The 20,232-nt window shown below is 23.8% G+C and overlaps 1 protein-coding gene across 2 annotated transcripts in view; it reads right to left on the bottom strand.

Moving 5' to 3' along the window:
• LOC145835680 (protein zer-1 homolog) overlaps window positions 1-18,845 on the bottom strand; it is a 37,959-nt gene extending 19,114 nt beyond the window's left edge. For both annotated transcript variants that reach the window (XM_082943374.1, XM_082943375.1), the window contains exons 1-14: window positions 18,689-18,845; window positions 17,743-17,837; window positions 15,615-15,750; window positions 13,602-13,670; window positions 12,639-12,755; window positions 12,295-12,438; window positions 12,041-12,100; window positions 11,787-11,839; window positions 10,745-10,843; window positions 9,053-9,211; window positions 7,432-7,540; window positions 6,445-6,588; window positions 4,288-4,424; window positions 2,329-2,464 (exon numbers count right to left, since the gene is read on the bottom strand). In XM_082943374.1, the coding sequence (XP_082799500.1) occupies window positions 2,329-2,464; window positions 4,288-4,424; window positions 6,445-6,588; window positions 7,432-7,540; window positions 9,053-9,211; window positions 10,745-10,843; window positions 11,787-11,839; window positions 12,041-12,100; window positions 12,295-12,438; window positions 12,639-12,755; window positions 13,602-13,670; window positions 15,615-15,750; window positions 17,743-17,837; window positions 18,689-18,823 (1,593 nt within the window). In that variant the 5' untranslated portion in view covers window positions 18,824-18,845. The remainder of the gene's footprint in view (window positions 1-2,328; window positions 2,465-4,287; window positions 4,425-6,444; window positions 6,589-7,431; window positions 7,541-9,052; window positions 9,212-10,744; window positions 10,844-11,786; window positions 11,840-12,040; window positions 12,101-12,294; window positions 12,439-12,638; window positions 12,756-13,601; window positions 13,671-15,614; window positions 15,751-17,742; window positions 17,838-18,688) is intronic.
• Window positions 18,846-20,232: the final 1,387 nt, after the last annotated feature.

Raw genomic sequence — 20,232 nt, 5'->3', positions numbered from 1 at the left:
AGCTTTAAAAATCTGCAAAAAGCAACTCATAGCTTAGTTACAACTCAATAAAAATATGACTAAATTGTGAAAAAGGTGATTGACTTCCTATGCCCTTAACATAACAAATTCAGTGATAAGTTTTAAAATAAGTGTTATATATAATCTATTACTAGTGTAAAAATTAAATAAATATTACTAAACACAATTGTTCAATTTAATTAAGCACTAAGTAAAAACATTATAACGAGAAGTTTTATAATAAAACGACCTGCATTGTCGTGTTTTTTAACATTTAAAATATAACGCTTACACAAGTTTTAAAATAAATAAATAAAATTTATAGTATTTTGACTAATACTTAAAATTGATGCATAATTATAAATCCTAAACTCTAAATAGATACACTGATTGTTGATGTCGTATCAGATTTAAAAAGCTTTATTTTAAGTTAAAAAACTCTTTAATATTTTATTCGTGTAAAGAAAAATGAATTGCACCTAAAATTTGTACTCCCAAAAAAATTTAGTACTTATGTCTTAAAGCTAAGTTTTAGTGTTGTGATAATCTCTAATGACTTTAAATAAACAGTAAAATATATGAATAAATTGCTAAAAGTTTTAATCTAAAAAGTATTTAGTATAAAGACCTTAAATTATAAATCAAAACAGTTCAACCGACTAAGCTCTTAAAAACATTGTTGATGTAAACAAATTCGAACAAACAGCAAAGTTATTGAACTAAACAGTAAAATTTAAACTGATTTTTTTTTATAAATTTTCATAATTATGAAGAATATAATCTACTCAAAACAAAATGATGAAAATTTTAAAAAAAAATTTAAAATTTCAACAAAAGATTATAAGCATTTATTTTTACAAATACTGACTGATTTTGTCTTTAATAACTATATTTTTATTTAGAAATAAATTCACATCTCAATTTGATCTTAAAAAGATTTCTCAATTTTTTTTAATCAAAAATTTTCAAGCATTTGAACTGAGAAAAATCGAGATTCTCAAATTTTTAAATAAAAAACTGATTTAGCCTGACGTTTTTCAACTTTTTTCAAAAAAACTGATTTAGCCTGACTTAGCCTGACTTAGCTTGATTTAGCCTGACGCGCACGAACCCTGATTATTGTAGTAGTAAACTTTATTGTAAATAACGTTTTTGTGAAATAAAACTTTAATTATTATTAACAATAAAATCTTTTGCTGAACTTCATTCTGTTTACAGTATTTCACTGCTTGAACAGCTCTTCAGATCATATAATAAAACTATAAATAAAAGTTTCATTAAAACGATGAAACAAGTTTGAGAACAAAAAAAAATTAAATAACATGTGTAAAACCTAACAAAAAACTATAAAAATATATCTTGAACTTAAAGTCCTTTGAATATAGTTTATAACATACTTACTACTCATAAAAACTTTGTAATTATACTTAAATTTTATACTATATAGTCTTTAAGACTACACAGTACAAATTATTAAGTATAATTACTACTTTTCACTTTATTTTTACTTTTGTGAGAAGTAAGCATGTTGGTTTTTAAACGGGGATCAAAGTAGCTTAATTAAAAACAAAACTAAAGCTTTACAGAATGATCTGACGTGTTCTAGCAGCAAAAAACCATTATTAGAATAAAATTGCGCAAAAAATTTTATTTTTGTTATTTAGGTGTCTCTTTGATGAGAATAATTATACCTCTACATTTTCTGTTTTCGCATCTAGCTAAGTAAATAAAAACTAAAAATACAGTTATGTAAAAAATTTATACATAAATCACTCATTTAGCTTGTTTTTAACTTTTTTTTTATACCTCGTCAGATGAAAGTTGCTAAAAACTAACATTAGTATAGTAAAAAAAATAATTAAGTATAAATTGCTTTAAACTTTATTTTAATATAGAATAAATAAAAAGTAATTAAATAGATGTATTTAGCGTTTTTATTGTAGTCGGTTTTTTTTCACTTTTTAGCTTAGTTTTAAAGTAAATTTTCTACAATCTTAAATGTTAATATTCTATTAATTCTATCTTACATTCAACTTTACACAGATTTGTTTTATATTTGAGTCTTTATGACGTAACTTCTTTTTTTTTTTAAGTTTTTTATACTATACAAAAAACTTTAAATAAACTTTCAAATTTTTATATTATACAAAAAACTTGTACTACACTAAAAAAATAGTTTTTAGTTACTAATTCAAAGAAACTTTATTCTGACGAGAGATAAACGAAAGTATTAGATAAACTTAGAAGTATATGTTTAAACTTTCAAGTAAAAAATTACTACAAAGACAAAAATTTTCAACAGTTATATAGAAATTATCAAAAACATACAGCATCTTCAGGATAGTTAAAGTGTTCTAGACTGAGAAGCGCAATCCTTTTTAATCTTTCTTCATCATCTATTAACTTAAAAATTTTATTTTCATTGTCGATGCTAAAAATTGAAACCAAAAACCTCAATATTTCACTGTAAAACAAAATTTAACAAATTTACTACAGAAAAACTGTGCCTTAAAGTTATAGTGAAAACATGTTAATAATTTTTAATTATTACTGAAATATCAAGCAAATTATTATATAAATCATTCAAGGGTTATTTTAAACACTGCTAAATCAAACTTTAAGATAATAAACTTGTTTGCATCTAATAACTAATGTACAAAAGTTATCCGTTAAATAAGGTAGAGAATTTTAAGAGAGGTTTAAACATTTTTAGAATTCGATCTTAGTTTGTAGTTGTTTTTTACCATTGACAGTATTCTTTTCTTAGTTCTAAATAACTTAATTGAATTTTCGATAGACAAATACAAGCTTGAAATTAAAATAGGTACTTTAGTTACGAAGTTAAAGTATAACAACCTAAAACTTACTAAAAAATATTAAATCACATTTAAAAACAAGTAAATAAATTCTAAAATGTTTAGATTTTTTTCAATCAATTTTCAAATGAGATCTTCTTTCAAATTTAAGTGGACGTCAAAAATTAAAACGGCATTGTTCTCCAAATGATAGAAAAATTTTATTTAAAATTTATAAAAAATAAACTTATTTCAAAATCTTATTTATACACTAAACATATATTTTAAACCTCTATGTAGTAAAGGCAACTACTTAGGATTCGAACCCTGCATGATAATAAAACTTTGATGACTAGATATTTCGTTTATTGACTAAAACTTTTTTTACGTTTTAGTTTTGAAAAAAGGTTTTTTTTTTCACAGAAAAACTGCTAACAATCAAGTTTGAAAAGTTCATTAGAAGTAATTTATTAAACTTAAAAAAAATTCTTAGTATCTGTTAAAAACAATTTTAAATAACAATAGCGTTTTAAGAAAAAAATCCTCGTATATTAGACCATTTTTCTCAAATTTTAAACCCTAATTCCTCAAAATTTGTTAAAAATAAGTTAATTAGTTAAACTTATTTGATAGCCTAGATAACAATATAAAGACAGGATATTTTTTAATAAAATAAACTTGAGACAACATACTTTAATAAAAAATACCTTGTAGTAGTCAACAAGCGATTCAATTAAAAACATGAATTAATAAAAAAATATTAAACCTGATAGATTTACTGTTATGAAGTTTGAGGTTACCAACCCTATCTATCAAAATTCTACTCTACTTATTTCTTAATAATCAATCCATAGATAAAACTACATTGTTATTAAAACTTTTTATATGTTTATTCTATTGTTGTTATCTATTCTTAGTGATCCAAAAAGCTGAACTAAAAAAACGTTTTTTTATGTTTGATACAAGCTGTTTTTAAGCAGACTCTAAACAAAAACTGACTATTAAATAAAAATAATAAACTAAATTAAGATTGAGTAATAGAAAACAAAACTAACTTCACTACTAATTTCAGTCTAGATAGTAGCAGCGGTGGTTTTTTAACGGTAAGTTTACTTATTTATTTTTATAAAACATAAGATTTCTAAAAATTAACCTTTAATATTATATTGATATAATTATATTTGTATTTTTTGTATTTAATTTTATCTTTTTATTATATTTAATACAAAGTATTTACTTAAAATACATGCATAAAGCTATAATGAACTTAAAGTTAGTAGGTTTTTGCTAAAATTAAAACTAAAAACTATTCTTATTTTACCATCCAAAACAGAACAAGTTTAAAGAAAATACTGGAAAACTTTAAAATATTAAGTAGATCTAAAAAAAAATTACTAGAAATTTATTCCGGTTTTGAAAGTTTTACTACTTAACTTTCAAGCTGTATCAAATAATAAAACAAGTAAAAAGCAAATACTATTTAATTATCAACCGTTTTTGAAATTGATTGAATATTTTAGAGTCTGTCCTCATGATTCCATACATGTTTACAATAAAATTTTGCACAAGTGAAGTAAGTAGTTCTAGTTTTTTTGTATGTTTGTTGTGGTAGCACACTTCTAAAAGAATCTGTTAATTAATAATAAAGGTTACAGTTACTTAGTTTTGGGAGCTATTTTATAAATTTGTTGCGGACAATTTCATTACGTACTTAATTTAGGTAATCTAAACTATACTTCGTCTTTTTGAGACATTGTTATTATTTTTCTAACCGGTAAAATTTTATTTTTGAATTCAGGCCTTCTGCAAACATAACTGCTAAAGAATTGTCTACCATATACTTCATAAATCAATTGTTTGATATGTTTATTTATTATTTTATCTGCTACCAGTTGCCATATAACTCTTTACTTCAAACATTTTTGAAACATTTTTGACACTAACGTATAACAGCGCGCTTTGTTTGTTTAATTCAGAAAAAATATTCTTTTAACTATAAAAGATAAGTGTGCAACTACTCAAAGTAACCTTTAAACTACCCTAATTAGATTGCTACCATAGAGTTAAATTTTAAGAAAAACTCTACTTAGATGTTTAAAAAACAAACTAAAAGTCTAGTTAAACATCTGTTTTTTTTATGACTCTTGATAAAACAAAAACCACAAAGACAAATCGAATAACAAAATATGTGTTAGACTTAGAATTAAATTTTTAAAAAAATCAGATTCTAATCCTTATTAATAAAATATTTATACAATTATACTAAATTACATAAATTTGCACTTAGATGAATTCAATTAAGAATAAGCTGTTTAACTTCTTAAATTATAACCAACTAAAATTTTGTTACAAATATAAATGAGCTGAAATTTAAAACACAAAACAGTTTGAAACGAAATATAGCACATAATTTCAGCAGTATTATTTGATTAAACAAACAAACTTAGTTACTAACAGTATTATATATGTTGTTGTCCAAAACTACACCGAGGCATCAAAATCATTGCAATTTAAAGAAAAGTACAAATACAAAAACATTAAAATAAAAACAAGTTGTATATCGATAACCAAACATTAAAACTAATTACATGACACTAAACTTAAATTGAGCAAAAATGAAAAAAGATGACAAAAAATAACTTGTAATAGATAAATATAATTGATATAGAAGGTTCAAACATACTTAAACAAGAATATATATCACTATCTACAATCCAAGAAAACATCGGCGAAATTCTAACAGAACTTAGCCTGAACTTACGTATGTACTGTTACTTACATGAAAACAAAGTATGAACTCAAAGTTTTTTTAGATATAAAAAAATTATTTATTGTTTGAGCTATAGTCATCTTTGCAAAAAATCCATTACAAACATAGTAGCAATTTTTATTTATAAAAATCAAAACAAATCAGTAGTATAATATATTTGTTTAAAACTTTGCCTGGAAAATATAATTTCAAAAAAAGAAGCATAATAAAAAAACCATTTAAGAGCAAATTTAATAAACTATTAAACAAGAACAACATAAAGTTATGTTATAGCTGTACTCACTGTATAAAGACATAATCAAAGACTATAAGAAAACACTGATGACAGCAAGGGAAAGCAAAACCAACTCTTCCTACAATTATAGGGATAAAGAAACATGCCCTTTAAAGGGAGGAAAATGCAAAAATCAAAAAACCAAAACTTACATCATAGCCTTAAGTGCAAATCAGTTAAAAAAAGTAGCAACCAATAAAACTATGATTAATTCAAAACCTGATAACAGAAATAACTACAAATAATAAGTAACAGATTATAAGAAACAATCATAATAAAAACAATTTATATTTAAAAGTAAAATCAGTATAATCAAAATTATAAAATCAACTAGAAAATATTTTCTATTCAAATTTAATAAATAACAGCTAACAATGGTTGATAGGGTAAATCATGTTTAAAATATGTAAGGTACGCATTTCACTTAGTTATCCTTTATTGCCTAAGTTTAAGATTAAAAAAAACTTTAATCTCAAATGTATTAAATAGCAATTTATTTTCTGTATAAAAGACAAATAGCAAAATATAGAAATTAATATGCAATCACAACATTAGTATAGAAAAACTACGTAAGCGTTTATGTTTAAATATTACTGATAAACAACCTTCATGCACTTAACAACTAAAACTGGACTTGAATCAACACTATTCATATACAATCTTCTTGAAGCAAACACAATGTTATTTAGTCTATTGTGACTTCGCTCAAATGTTAGCAGTACTTGAGGAACTGTTGCATCTCCTGATACCTAATTAAAGTAGTTCAAAAAGTAAAAATATAACACATGTTTTAAATTTTGGTATTGCCAACCGAGGAATTACAGTTTGTTAAGTTTTTTTTTTCGAAAAAAAAACAAGTAAGAAAGTTATTAGTTTAAAAGCAAAAAGAAGACTGCATAACAAATATATAAAACACTCTCCCAAGTTTTTCTGTGATAGTTTATACGTATTACACTACTTTTCGTCAGAACCTAACAGTAGAACAAATTTAAAAATAATAGAGATTAAAATAAAGATTTAAAAATAATAGAGATTGTGCTAGGAAATATTACATATACAGATTTAGAATAATCCATCATTGCAATAGTGTATTTGATCTCGTGAAGTAGGAGGCTATCTCCATATTTTTGGAAAAACCAGAACTATGCAAACAAAAGGAATTGGATTACAAAGTGTCTTTATTTAGTTAAATTATTCTTTTTTTTTTATCCGTTAGTAGTATTTGAGTTTAATTATTTATTACTTTACACTGATTATTTATTGCGCTTATTACTTTGTTAGTTTTAACTTTTTGTGTTTTTGTTTAAAAACTATTCATAATTTTAAATTTGTTCTACAGTTAAGTTCTGACGAAAAGTAGTGTAATACGTATAAACTATCACAGAAAAACTTGGGATAGTGTTTTATATATCTGTTATGCATTTAAATAAATTAGCTAACAATGTTTGAAGTTTAAAAAGAAGACTGAGAAAGGAAGTTTTAAATATCTTAACAATTTTTAAGTAAATAACAATAAATGTACACTTTTATACCTAAATACTAAAACTTTTAGAAAAAGAAAGTAAATCAATAATAAAAAACTAAATAAATACCTGTTTAGCTATGGAGTAAATTCCCTGATAACCGGCTCCATTACAGTTTAAAAGTCCAAGAAATTCTAACTTGCGACGACTCCATAAATTCCAAAATGACGAATGCCCACTAAAAAAGCACAATCTTGTAAATTATAATTCAATGTGGTTTAGACCAGGGATGTCCAATCTATAACTTGTGAGACACCTTTTTAGTATTCTAATGTCGGCCTCTTTAATATTCCGATCGACTAATTTAGTTTAAAAGGCGATGTTGTAAAAACTTATTCAAAATAATTGGACTATTTTTTAAATAAAAAATTCAACTGCTGGTTGATTTTCTAGTAAAATAGACAGTAAAATTTTAATTTAATGATCAAAATAATTTCAAAATCAAAACTCAGGTAGGAAACTGTGATGTTCTCATAGTAGCATGTGGTTTTCATAGTCAACATTGAATTAATTATTTTAATATTAAAATTGATGACTAGTACAATTTATGTATTAGTTTTTAATATGTTAACTTTCAGTATTGTAATTGCATAAACAACTTTTACCACGTGCTCTTTTCTTAATGTTAATTTATATTTTTATTGTACAGTTCTGTAACTTATTAGAGTGTATTTTTTGTATGCTTGTTAGTACACTTCCTTCATATTTTTTACAGACTAAATGTATTAAAACGAGAAATTAAGAGAAGAATTTTTTACACGCGTTAATATTTGTGCTCAAAATGAATCAAAAGTTTGATTAGACTAAATCCAGCAGATAAAAATGTCGGACGTTCCTGATTTAATCTAATAAGATTAACACAAACTGCTTTCATAAACTATATCATACGAAAAATCTTACTCATTCTTGATACAAACGTTATAAATTTATGACTTTATTTAAATCTTTAAACCTAACGTTGTTGTTTTAAACATTATTTTTTTGTATGTAACAATGCTTAACACAACACATTTACTGTATAAACGGTATTTTTTAATAAAATTATATAATTATCTCGAACTCATTCTATTTTATTTTTGATTATAATTAAATTATTATTCTCGAAACTTTTACATTAAGCAATTTGTTCGTGTAACTTATTCATAAAAAAAACGAGCTAAACCAATTGTATAGAAAATTTAAAATTGAGTCGTACAAACGTTTTTTACATTTGAGATATTAAAGAAAACAAAAATGAGTTATAAAGTTATTTTAGAATTAAAACATATTTTTATTTTTAATAAAGAGTGTAAGATATAAGAACTATACCTAAAATCAGTGTCAAACACAATAAATTGAAAAAAGAGGCGAGAATTCGACTAAATACAAAGTTTTATAGAAAAAAATTAGGGCAGAGTTCATTTAAAACAAAAGATTAAATATTTGTTTGACTTTTCTTTAAACTAAATATAAAGTTTTTTTTTTAAATTAGAGCAGAGTTCATTTAAAACAAGATATTAAATACTTGTTTTACTTTTTTAATTTTAACTATACAGTGTACATTGTTTATTTTTCTTATTAAAATAGATTTTCAGAACAAAAAATTAAATAACACTTTTAAATTTTAAATCATGTTTAAATTCTTGCTAACATATAAACTTCTAATATCATACATAAGTTAGATCAATCTGATAAAAATTATTTAACATACACTTGTTCGATATCCTTTTCAATATCATCACCAATACTCGTGGATGAAACGTCTAAAGATTTTAGTTTGGGCAAATTTTCAACAATACTATACAAACTTACATCAGGGCGTGTGTTATGTTTTTGCTGTATTGAAACTGACATTGATACATCCAAATGGCTGTGTTCAAAAGTAAAATGCTTTAGTTTTTATAATAATTTTTATTTAATTTATTTTTTTTTAATTATGTCTTATAAGCATTAGTATACTTTAAGTAAAGTAAGTTAAAAGTCAGTTAATCAGCTATGTTAAGGCCATAGGGGGGGTCCGACTTTTTTTTTTACAAAAAATAACTTTGGCTTTTATATGAAAGCTTTAAATACAAACTACAAGCCTGTTTTTATAGAATTCAAAAATATAATTTAACTTTTGAGATATTTTATTTTTTGTAAAAAGTTTCCGATACAAACGTATGGACCGCAAATTTTTCGGGGTCAATTTTCTCGGAAATTTAAAAATTCACTAAAAACCTATCTCCTCCTTCATTTTTTGACCTAGAGACTTCAAATTTTCAGGAAATGTTCCTTTTAATATTTTGAAGAATCTGAATGTTGGAATTTATGAAATTTTGAAAAATAAAAATTTTATCCGCAAAAAACTAAAAAAAAGGGTAGTTTTTTGACAATAATTTTTTTTTTACTCAAAATTAAAAAAATTCCTACAATAGATATCGTTAAAGTTTAATGATACACATTCTGTAAAAATTTGAGAAAGATTACTCAAAAAATGAAGGAGGAGATAGATTTTTAGTGAAATAGTCTTTTTTCGCATTTTTAGTTTTCGCCTTCCATAAGGAACCTATTGAACGCCCTTTCTTTGATCGCTTATATCTCAAAAGTTACTTTGAGTTTTTTAAGCGGTTAAAAGTGTCTGATAGCTCAGATTAAATTCTACAAAATAAGATCAAGTTATAAAAAACAAAGTGGACCCCCCCCCTATGGCCTTAATTTCGAGAAACATACAAACTTTATTTTTACAAAACATAACTTTTGCATATATATTAAACTTTAACTATTAACTTTACGTTATTTTTTATAGAACTAAAAACTTTATAAAATTTTATGAAAAATATCATAAAATGTTTGAGATATATTCAAACTTGAAAAATTTTCTTGTACAAAAACAGAAAAGATTTGAAAAACAAATTACAAACAAAAATTTTATCAGTTTTATAATACTTAATTTGATAACGATATTTATAACTATTGGAGAAGATATATTTATGATACCTTATTATTTTATCTTTTTTTTTAATTTGCACCTTCTTATAGCAACCTTTTCAACTTTTTTTCAAACCATATTTATCAATAATTTTAGCTACCAAATATTTTTTACAGCTAACCATTTAAAGTAAATTTTGATGTAAAAATCATTTCAGTTTAAAACTTCCATTAAAAATTCACAAAAAATACATAAGTACTAAAACGTAAAAAAACTATTTAAAATAATAATTATTCGTAAATTTTTAGATTATATTTTAGGTTTTTTCAGTCTACTCTTTAAAAAAGTTTATACTTTTTTAGGAATATGTTATATAATTTTATTTTATTAATCTTAACATACTATAGGCTAAAGGTTTTAATTTAATGCGTAAAGAAACTTATAAACTAAAGTTAAATTTTTCAAAACGCATTTAAGCAAAAAAAAACTAACATTAAGTTTTTCAATTGAAATATTTGATCAAAGTCAAGCTTTCCAAGAACAATATTGTGTAGAATAAGATGTTGTAATGTCAATTTCATTTGACACAACCTAATATTACAATATATATTTAAATATTTAAACAACATAAAGACGCATATAGTTATAAGTATATTTAAAGAATACTTTATTCTAGTTGAATCTAAACACATGAGACTGCGGTAAAAATTTACAAACTAGTTAAATAAACTAAATATAGTGTGTGTGATAGGAGTGAGCAACCTAGGGACCACTGAGTAGAAATTTCTGGCCCATGACGAATTTTTAGCTTGAAACTACTAAAGCAAAACAAATAAAATTGAGTTTTTCTATAGTAATAAGTTTAAGTTCTGTCTTTAAATTGACTATCAGTACACTGCTAAATGGCCTTTCTAATACAACTATGACTTTAAAGGTTTTTTTTTCAATATGTGGCAGGCTAAGACTTTTATTTCTAAAAAGTTCGGCCAGCAAAAAATTAATTCCTGTAAATTTAACATTCCGACTAAAAAGGTTTAATCTGGCCCACCCCTTATATGGTATTTAGATAAGTACATCCACAGTGAACTACTTAGCCAAAACAGAACTAAGTTCGATTTAGTAATATATCTTTAATAAACAACCACCGTATTTTGAAAAAAGATAACTATTTCTTTTAATATAAATTACTATACTGTTTTGTTTTAAATCAAACCATACTTACTTAGAAGCTGAAAAGTATAAAAAGTAAAAAAGTTTGGTTTTTAAATTTAAAAGCTCAATAGCTAAAGACAAAAAATAATTTAAAAGTTAATGTAAACAAGAAAGTTTGAAGTTCAATTTTAGTCCTATATAATTTTGCAGTCTACAAATAAACAAATTTAAAATTAAAAGCACGGCTGATTTTAAAATTAATGGTTTAATGCTTAAAAACTATTTAATTTATTGAAGTACACAAAAATAAAACAAGCATTTACTCTTATATAGGTTTTATAGTTTTATCTATATTAAATTTTATAAAAACTTTAAAGTATACCTATAAAGCTGGAGAATAGGGTTTTTAAAAGTTGTATTAACTTCTTCCATTGCCTGAAATTTTTTTCTATTTGATATAATAAACCAGGGTTATCCTTTTTTAAATGCGAACAACTGCAGACGCTATTTTATTCACTTGAAGTTGAAACAAGATAATACTAAAAAAACTTACGAACGTTACAAAATACTATTAATAACTATTGAGTTTCTTATGTACAGTAATTTATTTTTATTAAATGTAAATTATCTTTTTACCAATTTTTCATAGTTGTATTCCGAAGGTTCTTCAAAAAATATTTCCTCGTGTATGTTATTCTGCAATGATTGTCCTTTAAATATTATTTAAACCACGATATACACAAAATTAAATATTGTTAAATGTTTTGAATATATACTTTTTCTATACTTAAAAAATTATCAAAAACTAAGCTTCTAATATTAAAAAGAAGGAATTTTAAAATGAATACTAGAATCTTTTAAAATAATTCGTTTTTAATAAAACTATTAACCTGGGCTAATTTAACTGTTTCTGTAGGCAGTTCTGAAAACCATCCTTCGTAATAATTTGATATTTCTATTGTATTTAGTTTGGGAGGGTCAAATTTATTTACTAGAACAGACCAAGCAACTGGGACTGCAGATAATCTTAAGCTCTGCATATTAAATACCAATTTCAATTTTAGTGAATAAATTACAGTGCTTATAAAACCCCATTTTATGTATAAAGATTATCATAAAATATTACAAAAGACTGATTTAAAACAAACTGTTAAATATTTGAATTAGAAGCAGCCAAAAACTATAAAAATAAAAACTTAATTAGTCAATAATATCAAAACTAAGTCAAACTAACTCTTAAATTAGGAAAATTGGTAGCTGATAAATCATAAAAGCTCTTCAGACTCGGTTTCACAGTAAGAGTAATATAAGTACTTTCTAAGCAAAATAGTCTTGTATTACTCTTGCAAAGCTGCAAAAATTCTAAATTACTTTGTGTAGTTCAACCTAATGTTTACTACAACTTGCTAAAAATAACAGCAAGATTTGTTAAAACTACAGATTAGAAGCCTTTTTTATTCTAATATAAACTTTATATAATTCAAAGTTAGCAAGTTTGATAAAGTTTTAGGTATTTAACATGATGAGTAAATACAACATTTCTTATAAAAAGTATACATTTCTTCTGGGTAAACTAAAATTCATTTTCAAATAAAGTCAGTGCAATAGTTGTTATAGTTGCGAATTTATAACTAAAAAGTTATAATTAAAAATTTTATATTTTAAAAATAGCTTGAAGTTTTTTATTAAAGCTTTCATACAAAATCAACTTTAATTCATGCAAAATAAAAATGATTGAAATATTATTTTTTTTAAACTAAAAACTATGGTTAAATTATAAGTAAGCAGATTCTTAGTACATAATAATTTTAAATTTTTCTGTTAATGGTAATTGAAACAAAAAACATTAAGTGTACGGGTTTTTTTATAACTTATAGGTTTAAAAACCCTCAGACATAGTCTTGTGTTATCCTACCTTAGGACACAAACTAATTCATAAAACATTTTTAAGTAATTTTTTAAATAGTAAGTCGCAAGTTGATAAATAAAACTTTAATTTTTCACGGAGTATAAAGAATTCAAAAAATAAGCCGGTATTTTTTGTTAAACTTCAAACATTATACACCAATTGAAGTGAGTGCTAATTAGAAATTAAAAAAAACTTTTGATAAGAACAAAATTTGATAGTTATAAAATTTAATTGCTTTAGAAAAGTATAAACGTACTTGTTTTGACAAAAAGTTAAAAAATAACTCACTGAAAATAGGTGATTAGAACCACAGCTTGCTATTTTGCAGTGTGACAGCTTAACGTGCGTTATGTTGTTCTGTACAAAAATCTTAATTTAAAATAAAGTTTATAGACTTACTCTAATTGTTATTCAAAAACAAAATCTGAAACAAATAGTTTGTTTTAAATGCAATAATCTATTTCACTTACATTTAAAAAACATTCAAAAACACCTTGCTGATTTATTAATATACTGAAAATGGGTTTTTTTAATGATAAATATAATTTTTATCTATAAGATATTTTTTTTGTATCCAATCAAAATTTCATTACTTTACATGTAGAAACTCTAGATTATTCAAGGTTTTATAGTGGTTTTTGTTCAAAACTCAAGGTTTTTTTTCTAGAAATTCTCAAATTCCGGATTTTCCAAATATTTCAGGATTTTTTGGCAGCCCTGAATATTTAATACGTTATAGATTAAAAAAACGTTAAAAACTATTTTACCGAACTAGAATATTGAAAATTACTTATCATATAACTAATAGATAGTTTGTATAACTTAGTTTAAAATATTATATGAAAAGTGAAACATCTCTCAAAAAAAGTTAAATAAACAAAGTACAAACATTTATGATAGATTAGTGATTAGTTGTAGAAACCTTTTTACTTTTTATAACTATCCTATAAAAACTTCCATTTCTATTGAAATCTATAGTAAATCTAGCTCTAAAATTTTTATTCTCTTGGTTTTTAATAAATCACTACCTCACTAATTTTTTATAAAAACATCACTAATAAGAGAAAGAAATTTAAATATAAATATTTAAACTACTTACAGAAGTTATTATGTTTAAAAACATTATTTTAGAATAAATAACTAATTAAAATTATTTAAATAATATATCAGAATACATTTCATTTTTCTTAAATTTATTTTAGTACTTTCGATTAGTACTATAAAAAGAAGAATTTTTCAGTTTTAGTGGGAGCGGAGAACTCTTTTCAACTGCATATTCTGGAAGCCTTATGTATTCAATCTTTAAGGCCCAGTTTATGTAAGCAGAAAAAATCCGTATAACAAAATAGACTATTTAAATCCTTATATTAAGTAATTTTAAAGTAATTAGTTTCTTGTTAAAAATTTCTATTTTAAAGTGTAGTTTTATTTATAATTTTTATCACTGGTTTATTTTAGATTGTTTTTAATCTAAAGACTTTTATTAGTATACCAAATGTATACAGCACAAGCATTTAATTAATTTTAAACATTCTATTATTATGTCATTTTATATTTTAAAACTTTAAACTACAGTATGATTTTATTTCAATTTCTATTCATTTTAACTTAGTAAGATACAATTTCTGATTAGCCTTACTACAAAAGTACAAAAATAAATTTAAGAAAAATAAAATGTATTCTGTTATATTATTTAAATAAGTTATGCACCAGAATAAAGCTGTTCAAATAATTAACATTAATAAGTTACACTGGTAATCCTTAATTTCTACTAATTTTATAAACTTATTTAGCTTGTACAAAGCGTGATACACTACTAAAAAAGTAATAGAACAGTAATAATATTATAATACTGATTATATTTAAGTTTCTTAACTATTTCTGAAGTGCTAACAGATTTTTATGGTTTTTTCGTTTTTGTCATTTACTAAAAATATTAAACCTATTTTTTGAGCTATCAACACTTTTATAAGCATAACACAATAATTGCTGCTTAATTTAAAATACTAAAGATGACTTTAAATTAAAGTAATTCAAACTAGAGTCATTTTAAAATGTATGTATACAAAGTTTATAACAATCATAACTTGCAATAAAAAGTAGACGCTGTTAGAGCCTAAAATTATTTTATTATACACTATTTAATATTTATGTATATCTTAACAAAAATAATTTACTTAAGTTCCCAAATATAACAGATCAAAGCAAGATAAAGTTAAATAAATACAAGGCTATTCTATATATCAATACATTATTGTAAAAATTTATCGATTTTTATTTTCAGTAGATAACTGCAATAACCTGCTGCGTAGTTAGAAGCATATCCAAGTATGAGTAATCAACTTGGTAGTATTTTACTGATATTCTGTCAAGTGAACATTTACTTGAATCACTAAAACCTCTCAACAAAGCATTGACATCGTAATATTTTTTAAACCTGTTTGTAGTATTTTTACTTCAGTAAACATAACAGACAACAAGATAAAAACAATATTCTGAATAAAAACATAAGAAGAATTGACACTTGCCACAATTTATTAAAAAAATGCTTGCAAATAATCCAAAAATACTCTTTAGACTACTTTAAATAATTGAGGAATATAATGTTGTAAGTAAATAAATTATTTTGTTTTGTAATTCTAAATTAGTCTTTTATAATGAAAATTTTAAAATAAATATTATGTTAAAAACAGTATCTAAATATATTTACTTATCTTACAAACATTATAGAACTAAGATTAAATAGCTTTAATTAGATTTATTTTAATTAGGGGTGGATAACGTACAATCCTTGGCCGGATCTTGTCAGCCAAGAGAAATCTCTGGCCCCCAAGGTTTTGTTTAAATCATGCACGATTGAGCTTTTTAATAATTATTATTTTAAAATGTGCATTTAATTTGATTTCTAATTTACAGAAGTGTTTTTAAAAGATTAGTTCATAGTAGTTTAACATTTTAAAAATTTTTAAGTGGTTTGTCCTACAGAATATTATTCTTTGAAAATTGGTCCCCACACTTAAAAAGTTGCCCAGCCCTAATTTTAAACATGTCTAAGTATATTAAAAAAATTTTTTGCTTATACTGATGACATATTGTCTATTTACATCATATATAAGATATTAATAAACACATAGTTGTTTGGTAAAATTTATAGTTTAAATTCAATTTTAACAATTTAAAAACAACTTGAGGGCTCATTATCTTCCTAAATACTCCTCTACATACATTAGGGTACTTATAAATAGTTTTAGCTTTAAGTTTACAGCAGAAAATAATTCTACATTTGAAAAAAATTACCAAACCACTTTATGAAAAAATTTAGATGGTTTTGAGAAACACAGATCAAGGCAAAAACTTTTTTTTTAAATAACCCCAATGTAAACTGTACGGGACCTTTAAAATTTTAGTTTTAAGTTTTTAGCTGGAAATTGTTTAACATGTAGCGGTTATCACCAAAACACATTCTGCATAATTAAGACTACTTAAATAAAGATACATGGATTATTTTAGTTTTTCTGTTATTTTTTATAATATTTCAATAACTTTAAGTTGATTTTGAAAAATTAAGAAGTGCCTCCATGAAACTTTCTTAAAACTATTGTAATTCTGCAGAATGTGTTTTGGTGATAATTCCTACATGTAGAACAATTTACAGCCAAAAACTTGAAATTCAAACTTTATGGTCCCATACAGTTTACATTGGAGTTATTTTCAAAAAAAAAAAGATGCTGATCAATTCTTACATGAAACCTTTAAAAAGCTTGTTTGATGGTTGTTTGGAGAAACCTACGAAAAAAAACTTTTTGGCAATTGGGCAACATTTGTTGGACAATCATGAGTGTGCAAAAAACTTTAAAAAAGAGAATATTTCAGTTTTAGTGAGAGCAGAGAACTCTTTTCAGCTACATATTCTAGAGGCCTTATGCATTTAATCTTTGAGGCCCACTTTATGTAAGCAGGAAAAAGTTGTATACCAAACTAGACTTTTTAAAACCTTATATTAAGTAATTTTTTAAGAAATTAGTTTCTTATTAAATTTTTTAAAAGTGTAGCTTTATTTTCATTTTTATTGCTGGTTTATTTTAGTTTGATTTTAATCTAACAAGTTTTATTAGTACAGCAAAGTGTAATGCAAAGCAAGCATTTAGTTAATTTTTACACTCGATTATTACATCATTTTATATTTTTAAACTTTAAATTACAGTATAATTTAATATAAATTTCAATTCAATTTAATGTAGTAAGATACAATTTTGACAAGACTTACTACGAAAGTACTCAAATAAATTTAAGAAAAAATTAAATGTGTTTTTTTATATTTTTAAAATAAGTCATACACTGGAAAAAAGCTGTTCAAAAATAGAATAGTATACATAATTAACTTATTAAACTACAGAAGTTAAAAGAATATTGTTTAAACTAAACTTACATGAGGTCTTGTAGAATTTTATTGGCAACTTGACAGTGCAAGAATGGAACTGAATCCTTTATTTTTACTTCTCTTACTCCAAATAAATACCGATTCTGAAATTAATTTTAATAAAACAAAATAAATAGCAGCAAGGTCACGTGGAGTGAGGTCTCAAGCTTTTTAATTTTTGTATAAATCTTTTGTCTAATCTGTAAACTACTTTTTTAAAGCATAACATTTTAAAAAAATATTTGTGATATAGTCAAGTTTGTTAAAAAAAAGTCTTTAATATAATGTTATAAAAGTAGTTTTTTATTTCTAGTCTCAAAGCTTTTTTTAATTATTCACAAAACCTATTGTATCTTAAGCTTTATACTATACTAGTAGGGACCTCAAATTTTCAAGGAACAATTGGGGCACAATCTACAATAATTTTTTTATCTTTTTTTTTAATCATAAAAAATTAAGACTAGTACTTGAAAACCTTTTTCTTAACTAAAATTTAAAAAAAAATTATCAATATAAAAGCTTTCATACATGCTTATGTTAAAAAAAATTTTTTTTTTTATTAGAAGATAGTTTTTTTAATAATCTTTTCTGTAACTTTAGTTTGCTCCTACTATTAAATTCTAAAACCTGTATCTTTAATAATTCTAAAAACTACTGTTAACCTTATAAGCCATAAAAAGTGTAAGAGAAAATAAAAATCTACAAAACAAAATTAACTTTTAAAAAACAAGTTATATCTCCTATATAGTTTTATATTTCTGTTATAAACCGTACTTCATTAATAATTTTTCTAAACAATAAAAGGTTTGAATCCAGTTTAGTTTAATCCATTATACAGTCAGTATGAAGCTTTAAATTTTTTTAAGCATTTACTGCAATTATTAACATTATAACAAATATAACTTTACAATTTATCAAAAAAATACTGTGGTTTACTATAAAATTAAAAACAAACATCTTTAATAAGCACTCCAAATGCTTTTTCAGCAATAACTCTTTCACAAAATTCTTTTAGTGTCTTTATTTTGTTACTGAAATGTTGTGTGTTCAATACAGAAAGCATGACTTCATTTTGAGAATTAGAACCCATACTAGTGTTAAGTTATAATTATTTTAGCTAAGTAATTTTCCTCATTAATTAACTAAAATACTAAGCAATATTACAGTCAGTAATTACTTAATTTACATTTCAAATAACAAACAAAAAAAGAAAGAAAATTGTGAAGCTCACAACTATACTCAATAAGTACTATAAATTAAGCTATTTTACCTATTGTATGGTAGAATTAATGGCATAGGGAAAATAAAAGCATTTTTAAATAAATTAACATTAGCTTTTAAAGAAAGCATATAATAATAATAATTGTTACGTCTGCTATCAGACAAAATTGTTTAAGTGTATTGTACTAGAGAAAAAATATGTTTATGTACAGAATACACAACAGTAAAAATAATTAAAACACAGTGATGCAATGAATTAGTAAACAAACTAAAAAACAAGTAATAAGAAATGACATGTGACTCATTTTGGTTCTCATTTATTTGTCTGCTTCAATTTAAGTGTTGTTTTTCTTTTTTTTTATTCTTGATATATAGTAGACCAACATTTTTTGCAGTCATTTGCAAGCACCTCCCACTCACCAGTGCTGATATACGAGCTTTTTTGGTTATTGTTGCAAATGCCTTCAAAACGTAATGTTGGAACACCAGTTGTTTTTACTAAAAATAACATTTGATCTTATATGAAAGCTTTAAGTACAAACTACAACCCAGATTTTATGGAATTAAAAATCCTAATTAACTTTTTAGATATTGTAATTTTTATAAAAAATTTCCAATACAAATAAAGGAAAGGCAATTTTTTTGGGGTCAATTTTCTCGGAAATTTTAAAAATCACTAAAAATCTATCTTCTCCTTCATTTTTTGAGCTAGCGACCTCAAACTTTCAGGAAACGTTTCTTTTATAGTTTAAAAGACTTTTAATGTTGGAATTTTTAAAAATGATAAAAAATAAAAATTTTAGATAAAAAAACAAAAAAATAGGTGGTTTTTTTTAATAAAAAATTTTATTTTTCTAAATTAAAAAAATTCCTACATTCAATATTTTTTAAATCTAATAATACACTTTTTGTGAAAATTTGAAGAAGATTGCTCAAAAAATAAAGGAGAAGACAGATTTTTAGTGAAATAGTCTTTTTTCACATTTTTAGTTTGCACCTTCAATAAGGAACCTATTGAGGTCACCCATATCTCAAAAATTACTTTGAACTTTTTCAAGCGGTTAAAAATATCTGATAGCTCAGATAAATCTCTATAAAATAAGATCAACTTGTAAAAATAAAGGTGGACCCCCCCCCCTATGCCCTTAATTTTATATACAACAGAGATTTGATAATGATGTTTATTTGCTATATAGCAGAGTAATACATAATTATGCACAATAAGTATTAACCTCTATGCAAAAACTTAAACTTTGGTTATCCCAAACTCTTGCAGTC

Source organism: Thalia democratica, chromosome 5 (genome assembly GCF_965202585.1).
Source record: "Thalia democratica chromosome 5, ktThaDemo2.hap1.1, whole genome shotgun sequence".
Taxonomy (NCBI): Eukaryota; Metazoa; Chordata; class Thaliacea; order Salpida; family Salpidae; genus Thalia; species Thalia democratica.
The sequence above is the reverse complement of the archived record's forward strand: the minus strand, read 5'-3'. Positions and strand labels throughout refer to the sequence as shown.